The 8971-nt window shown below is 44.0% G+C and overlaps 1 protein-coding gene across 3 annotated transcripts in view; it reads right to left on the reverse strand.

Annotated features, from left to right (window-relative positions):
- The window catches only part of LOC115169663 (laminin subunit alpha-3), a 97129-nt gene extending 89657 nt beyond the window's left edge, over positions 1 to 7472 (reverse strand). For all 3 annotated transcript variants that reach the window (XM_029725521.1, XM_029725520.1, XM_029725519.1), the window contains exons 1-2: positions 6988 to 7472; positions 4443 to 4595 (exon numbers count right to left, since the gene is read on the reverse strand). In XM_029725521.1, the coding sequence (XP_029581381.1) occupies positions 4443 to 4595; positions 6988 to 7251 (417 nt within the window). In that variant the 5' untranslated portion in view covers positions 7252 to 7472. The remainder of the gene's footprint in view (positions 1 to 4442; positions 4596 to 6987) is intronic.
- Positions 7473 to 8971: the final 1499 nt, after the last annotated feature.

An 8971-nucleotide genomic window follows, 5' to 3' on the forward strand; every position in this document is an offset into this window, starting at 1 on the left:
CGCACTTCCAAATTCTATAAAACGATGTTGAAGGCAGCTTATGGTGGAGAAATTAACATTAAATGATCTGGCAACAGTTCTGGTGGACATTCCTGCAGTCAGCATGCCAATTGCACACTCCCTCAAAACTTGAGACATCTGTGGCATTGTGTTGTGTGACAAAACTGTACATTTTAGAGTGGCCTTTTGTTGTCCCCAGCACAAGGTGCACCTGTGTAATTATCGTGCTGTTTAATGAGCTTCTTGATATGCCACACCTGTCAGGTGGGTGGATGATCTTGGCAAAGGATAAATGCTCACTGAAACAGGGATGTAAACAAATATGTGCACAAAAGTTGAGAGAGAAATAAGCTTATTGTGCGTATGGAACATTTCGGGGATCTTTTATTTAAGCTCATGAAACACTTTACATGTTGCGTTTATATTTTTGTTCAGGGTAAATAAAAACTAGATAATCAGGTCTGAAAACTAACTGAAACTAAACTAAATTTCAAACAATAATCTGAAAACGAATAGAAATAAAAATAAATATGAAAACGCAAAACTATTTTAACCTTAGCGCCCACCAATCAGAGGCCTTTCAGTAGCATGGTATGACAGACAGCAGTAAGGCCAGGCATGTCAGTCTCACATGGTCCGGGGAACTCAGGCAGATAAGCACATGTGGTCAGGGCTCCTAAAATACATTCCCCCAGAAAAACTGGCTGCATGGGCGGCTGTGGGGCCGATCCATCCATGGTGCCAACGTTCACCCTGTAAATTGTTTTAACTAGTCTCCCTGTACAGGTAGACAGACTAATTTAAAAGTAACATGCTTGGGGGTGAGGAGAGGATGTCATTGGGTTTGTTTGGGAGGGCATATGTGGTTTTGAATAGTTAACATTTCTAAGGTAATTAAAAAAATATACACATCTCAACACATATGTAGGCTATTGGATAACATCAAGAAACTCACAGCAGAAGCCTCTAATTAATGTGTTGACTTTCTTTCTGGGTGAACTGCCCCAATGTCCTGGAGAGAAACCGCCTGAGGCTACACCCACCATTAGGTCCAGTTACTGTAGAGTACACAAATCAAGAAGCACCCCCTACACCCTGGATCCCGCCATAGTATGAGGGAGTTCAAGGTCATCTCCTGACTTATGGCCGGCTTTGTCACGGGTCACATGTCAAAAGCCCACAAGATAACACAGGCAGGCTGCTAGCCTGCTACTTAGGTGTGAGAGCTGCTCGCTTCAGGCAACATAATCCAGCAGCGGTGTGGTTGGGTTGATTTGCACAAGGAGCTCCACCCAAGGGAGTTGTAACTCCTTCACATGGACTGATTGCCTGAGATTTAGAACATGTAAATACAAATATATATTTTGTCTAATACAAAGTTTCAGGCTAATTCGGACTATTTCCTTTTCTAAACACGTCAAACGCATGATCATGTTAATCCACAAAGGAAATCGGTTAACTTTTCTGTGCTATAATTATATCATTCAATGTTCCACAAAAGCGGGAATCAGCCCTTGACGGATTGGTGCTGCTTCAAACGTGCACTGCTTTACAGAACCGTCGGAAATGGCCACTTCAAAAACCACCCGGCTTCCCTTTGAACCGGTCCGATTTAACATGAACAATGATGGTGCCATTATCTAATATATCCACTGGGAGAGCTGGAGATAAGACTGGCAGAGAGAGGGAGGGAGGCATCTGTATTAGTCTTAGAAGAGACCACAAAAACCATTCAACTGGATTCAGCCCTTACAAATTTCAGTGACCGCATCATCTGTTCTTTGCATTGACAAAATCTACAAAGGCTTTGGACTGTTTCTATTGGGGAAGATGAATCAGAGAAATTCTTCTCAAGCATGAAAGAAACCTGAGTAGGAGTAGGCATAGATTGTGTTAAGGGGAAAGGGTGCGACCAAGCATGTGGCAAGTTAGTCTGACATAAACCTGACCTTCACATTCAATTATTTTGACAAATTCTTTGTTATGACTGTAAAATCACCAAAGGGTTATAGGAACCAACAATATTTGACAGATATCTGTGCTGAAAACACACGTAAGTGTGGTTGACTGAATTATTTCAGAGGCATTGACAACATCCTTCCTTATCTACACACACCTCTGATAAGAAGACATGTCCAACACAAGATTGCATACACAGAGGGTTAATAACCACAAAATAACATTCTACTACTTTACCAAACTTAATCATTCTATGGGATACAGTATTTCACAAGTATCATGGACTGATAGACTGCTTTAAGTTTGTTTTTCAGTTTCAAGGTGTTTCTCTAGATCAAGAAGGTAGGATCATCGTCTGCAGAGCATAATATCTTTGCAGTTTAACCAATTAGCTATTGGCAGCCAATCTAGTCTGATTTGTTTGCCTTGCATTGAATTGATAAGACTCAGGTCAATGCTGCCAAATCAGTCTGCTCCAATTTGTGAAATAACAACCTTGGAAGGTAACACTCCAATAAACCTGCACGCTTTCTAATGAAAGCACACACAGCCTCATAAATACATTCTTGGCATTGGCAAAAGATTTAGGGGGGGGGAGCTAAAAACAAATGGATGACATAAGGGGGAGGGGCCAGGTGAGCTTGGTCTGGAGCCTCACTGGATCACAGTAGCTGTTTGATAGGCTGGGCGGGCCAAAGGGAGAGAGGGAGGCGTGTGGTCGGTAGTTTCAGAGAATACTTCAGCCCCATACTTTATAGCACGCTTTATTGCAGTAATTCTTTGTGGGCTATACTCGGCCTTGTCTCGGGATGGTAGGTTGGTGGTTGGAGATATCCCTCCAGTGGTGTGGGGGCTGTGCTTTGGCAAAGTGGGTGGGGTTATATCCTACCTGTTTGGCCCTGTCCGGGGGTTTCATCGGATGGGGCCACAGTGTCTCCTGACCCCTCCTGTCTCAGCCTCCAGTATTTATGCTGCAGTAGTTTATGTGTTGGGGGGCTAGGGTCAGTCTGTCACATCTGGAGTAGTTCTCTTGTCTTTTCCGGTGTCCTGTGTGAATTTAAATATGCTCTCTCTAATTCTCTCTTTCTTTCTCTCTCTCTGAGGACCTGAGCCCTAGGACCATGCCTCAGGACTACCTGGCTTGATGACTCCTTGCTGTCCCCAGTCCACCTGGCCGTGTTGCTGCTCCAGTTCCAACTGTTCTGCCTGCGGCTATGGAACCCTGACCTGTTCACCGGACGTGCTACCTGTCCCAGACCTGCTGTCCCAGACCTACTGGAACCCTGACCTGTTCACCAGACGTGCTACCTGTCCCAGACCTGCTGTTTTCAACTCTCTAGAGACAGCAGGAGCGGTAGAGATACTCTCAAAGATCGGCTATGAAAAAGCCAACTGACACTTACTCTTGTGTTACTGACTTGTTGCACCCTCGACAACTACTATGATTATTATTATTTGACCATGCTGGTCATTTATGAACATTTGAACATCTTGGCCATGTTCTGTTATAATCTCCACTCGGGACAGCCAGAAGAGGACTGGCCACCCCTCATAGCCTGGTTCCTCTCTAGGTTTCTTCCTAGGTTTCGGCCTTTTTGGGGAGTTTTTCCTAGCCACCGTGCTTCTACACCTGCATTGCTTGCTGTTTGGGGTTTTAGGCTGGGTTTCTGTACAGCACTTTCAGATATCAGCTGATGTAAGAAGGGCTATATAAATACATTTGATTTGATTTGATGGCAGTTTCCCTGAGTCCACATAAACAGAGCATTTCCATGTCTTAAACGCAGACATCCCTCTATCCGCCACGAGCCGAGCAGGCGCTATATTTCTCCTTTCTCGCAGCCCCTCTGCTCCGTTTAGCTTAGTTCAGCCCAGCTAAAAACAGAGATGGGAGAATCTGCCACCGTCACCCATTCTCTTCCTCCCACAGTCCTCCTAGGGAACATGGATGCGGTGTGGTACTCACTTTTAGGAAGATTTACTTCCTACGGATCTCCATTTGGTACCGACCCCTGATCCGCAGACCAAACCTGTTTCTCAATCACAACGGGTCCAGCTCTGAACCCTCTTCACCCCCCCCCCCCAGATCTTTAACATCCCTCTGATCCCTAATCCCTGGACAGAATCCCACCCTCTTTCCCCTCACTGTGGATAATTGAGCATATGGTGCAATTTCATGGGCCGTGAGCCAAACTCCTGCAGCAGCCCCCACTGCAGCCACGGGTCATAATAGATGCATATCCCCCAGCCACAGGGGCATGATCTGAGGCTGATTCCTGGCATGCAGCCAGATGTAGGACATCCCTCACATGACTAGCGCTGCCTGTCTGTCTCAGACAAGGAAAACTTAGAGGCTTGGCTGTATTCACCCTGTGACATCCCACTGTTATATTTCATACTCTCAACTACAGTCACCGTGAAGGTACAGCACTTGGCTGAGTAGGATGGAATCAATGAAAGCCCTCCAGGTTTGGGTCACTCACCTGTCCCAGGTCCAAAGTGACGTTCACCTCATTGTACATAGGTCCCCGGGAGAGAGGCGGGCTCTGCCACCAGCGCTCAGTGCCATCGATGGCGTTACTCACCGGGTGGGCCTTGTTTGGCTCATTGGAGTTGCATCTGTCACAATACTGTCCCTGCAGGGTCAATGAAATGGTGTTACTGTGAGCCCAAAACACATATAAACACATGTAAATAGAGTCCCACCAACACAAAGCCACACATTCAGTGCATAGTAAACTCGTATTCAAGAAAATTAATAAGCCACAGTTACACATCTGCAGACAGCGCAAGTAATCACATGCATCAAGAAGACGGCACCGGAGAAGATGGCTGACGTTTTACCTGCTCCTAACCAAGTGTGTTTTTATGTTAGTTTTTTTGCGTTGTTTGTAACTTATTTTTTAACTTATCTTGTACATAATATTGCTGCTACCATCTCTTATGACCAAAAATAACTTCTGGACATCAGAACAGCGATTACTCACCACGAACTGGAAGCTTTTTTTCCCTTTAACGAGACAAAAGGAACACCTATGTGAGAATTATATTCACTGACTACAGCAGTTCAATACCATAGTGCCCACAAAGCTCATCAATAAGCTAAGGACCCTGGGACTAAACACCTCCCTCTGAAACTGGATCCTGGACTTCCTGACGGTCTGCCCCGCCAGGTGGTAAGGGTAGGTAACAACACATCTGCCATGCTGATCCTCAACACAGGGGCCCCTCAGGGGTGCGCTCTCAGTCCCCTCCTGTACTCCCTGTTCACTCATGACTGCACGGCCAGGCACGACTCCAACACCATCATTAAGTTTGCCGATGACACAACAGTGGCCTGATCACTGACAACGACGAGACAGCCTATAGGGAGGAGGTCAGAGACCTGGTCGTGTGGTGCCAGGACAACAACCTCTCCCTCAACGTGATCAAGACAAAGGAGATGATTGTGGACTACAGGAAATGGAGGACCGAGCACGCCCCCATTCTCATCGATGGGGCTGTGGTGGTGCAGGTTGAAAGCTTCAAGTTCCTTGGTGTCCACATAACCAACAACCTAACATGCTCCAAGCACACCAAGACAGTTGTGAAGAGGAAACAACAAAACCTATTTCCAGATTTGGCATGGATCCTCAGATCCTCAAAAGGTTCTAAAGCTACACCATCGAGAGCATCCTGACTGGTTGCATCACTGCCTGGTATGGCAACTGCTGGCAACTGGTATGGCAACTAGTATGGCAACTGCAAGGCACTACAGAGGGTAGTGTGTACGGCCCAGTACATCACTGGGGCTAAGCTGCCTGCCATCCAGGACCTCTACACCAGGCGGTGTCAGAGGAAGGCCCTAAAAATTGTCAAAGACTCCAGCCACCCTAGTCATAGACTGTTCTCTCTGCTACCGCACTGCAAGCGGTACCGGAGCGCCAAGTCTAGGTCCAAGAGGCTTCTAAACAGCTTTTACCCCCAAGCCATAAGACTCCTGAACATCTAATCAAATGGCTACCCAGGCTATTTGCATTGCCCCCCCCCCCTCTTTTACGCAGCTGCTACTCTCTGTTATTATCTATGCATAGTCACTTTAATAACTCTACCTACATATTACCTCAATTACCTCAACTAACCGGTGCCCCCGCACATTGACTCTGTACCGGTACCCCCTGTATATAGTCTCGCTATTGTTACTTTACTGCTGCTATTTAACTACTTGTTACTTTTATTTCATATTATTATTAATATTTTTTTTGCTGCATTGTTGGTTAGGAGCTTGTAAGTAAGCATTTCACTGTAAGGTCTACACCTGTTGTATTCGACGCATGTGAATAACAAAATTTGATTTGGTTTGAATTGTAGCAACAATGGTAATAGCGATATCTGGAAATACTGCAACAGTAAACCAATTTCCCGCTATACAATAATGATAGCAAGCAATATATAGGCCTACTAGGGCCTTTCTTTGTGTAGGTTTTAAAGCCTCTTAGTGTTCCAAAGGTATTGAAACTCCTGAAGGGGCAAGTCTACTGTTGAGAGGGCATTCTCATTGGTGAGCTCAGCAGTTAAACACAATGGTCAAAACTATTTCTGGCAGGTGTACAATAGTCTGGGTGCAATAGCAAGGAAGCGTGGAGGACCATTCAACTGTAATACCAGTTTAACTGTAAATATGGTATTTCACATCGGAATATATAGATGTATGTATGGGAGGGAAAATCATAAGAAAATCACTAGCTTGAAAGGAAACAACTTCCTTACTTTGATTGAATAATACAAATACGATTTTATTCTGCGCTATGGGTTGTGTTTCTGTTGGTATCTGTCCATGTTATGTCTTCAGAACAATGCTATTAAGACGTGCACATTAATAGGCTACATGTGTCTTTTACGCATGCACCCATGCCAGCCAACCTCTTGCGTAGCTAAAACTTACATTTGAACTGTAAACATTATTATTAAAGGCAGAAAGGTGGTGATCAAAACGTTTAAAAATTAAAACAACAAATCATGAAACCGTAAATGTCGTTCACTCATTACCTGTATCGTTTGACTAGGGAGTCCAAAGGTAGGTCCTCCGACAAGTTTACAGTACAAATCAGATCTCGGTCTCCCCGCTTCATCTTCACCGCAAGTTGCGGTGGCGGATATCCGTGACCCCTCCGCGAGGTTGAAGTACGGAGGGCTCAAACTAAACCCGGTTATTTCGTTAAAAGACACCTGCGCGTTAACGTCCCGCCAAAATAAGAGCATCAAAGTAAATAATAAAGCAACGGGGTGAGCTCTCTTCACCCCCCTCGCCATGTTCCTTCCACCTCAATAATCTCTGTAGATGCTCAAATCAAATTGCAACTCGCAGTTCAAGTTATCTAGATCCCCGTGAAATAATACGCAATCTCCACGCATAAAACAATCCAGTCCCCTTGAGCGGTTCAAGTGTGCTGATGTAAAAGTTCCGCTTGTGTCTCTGCTGCTGCTGTTGCCTCTGTCTATGTGCTTCCCCTCTACATGTTCCCTCGTGAAATAAGCACTTGCTCCCGTTTCTCCCTAATCAAACTCTGCCACCCGGGGCCGTATCAAGTGTCAATACAGTTATTGGGTGTCACCAGTGAGTTATAGCCTAGGCCCTACTTGACTTGGGGCCAAATTCTCTCTATAAATTATCCTGTATTGAATCACGTTCAAGCCAAAGTAGAAAAAGTATCAGTAACGCAAGAAAATATTTCACTAGACATTTTTGGAGACAAAGTTTTGACACCAGCTCACAGATATTTTTTGGTGCAATTATTTCAAAATACAGCGGTCATTTAACGGATCGTTGTGATTCCTGAATCATGGCCAACCTTCAACTAACCACTGATTTGTTTCACAATAAAATGTGAGATTGTATAGTCTAATTATAGTGGCCTAATGCAAAACAGTTATATGACAGTTGCAGGGAACCACTGAGTCTTGATTTGATTTGCTTCAAATAAAATAGACTGCATGAACAATTGTTGACAGAGAGAAAAACTGGAATGTAACTGGCAATGTTAAAAAAAACATCCATCAATCCCATCCAAAAACAGACTGCCATACTGAGCCACACCCAACCCAGATTCATCCAGAGACACACTCCCTTCTCCTGCATACCTTTGCCATTTCCAGTGCCAGGTTTAGTGAATATGTGCAGGGTCTGAACATAGTGGATTATCAACAGATTCTATCCCCTACAGAATTAGTCAAATTACAAATTTGGTTTATCTATTCAATTGGGCAACAGAAATAATGTGCTGTTCAGATAATATGTCCTATCTTCTCCCACTGTGGACTATTCTTTGCAAGTATAATATTCACTAACTGCATTACCCATACTACAGGACAGGCAGTAGTCTACCTAAAAAAAAACACTTGAGGCATCGAGTTCCCATCATTATCACAAACCACTGGTCCTAGAGCGACACCTTGTGGAGATCTACACCACGAGTCTGACAAGAGGGCAATTTACAGCACTCCCGAGCACAAAACACACAGCACTGCTGCAGTGTCACATCCCTGACACCCCAGGGCAACAGGAGCTTCTATATCATGTTTTAGATCAGGACACTCGCTGTGTTTAATCCTGTTGCTGTTGATGACCTCACACCGGTAGATCTGGTAAAATAAGGGTAAAATAAAAATATGATGTACTTACTACCAGTGGTGGAAAAAGTACCCAATTGTCATACTTGAGTAAAAGTAAAGATACCTTAATAGAAAATAACTAAAGTAAAAGTGAAAGTCACCCAGTAAAATACTACTTGAGTAAGTCTAAAAGTATTTGGTTTTTAATATACTTAAGAATCAAAAGTCATTTTAATTGCTAAAATATACTTAAGTATCAAAAGTAAAAGAATAAATCATTTATAAATCCTTATATTAAGCAAACCAGACGGCACCATTTTCTTGTTTTTTACTTTATTTAGGGATAGCCAGGGGTGCACTCCCAACATTCAGACATAAATTTACAAACGAAGCATTTGTGTTTAGTGATTCCGCCAGATCA

The sequence above is a fragment of the Salmo trutta genome, chromosome 31 (assembly GCF_901001165.1).
Source record: "Salmo trutta chromosome 31, fSalTru1.1, whole genome shotgun sequence".
NCBI lineage: Eukaryota > Metazoa > Chordata > Actinopteri > Salmoniformes > Salmonidae > Salmo > Salmo trutta.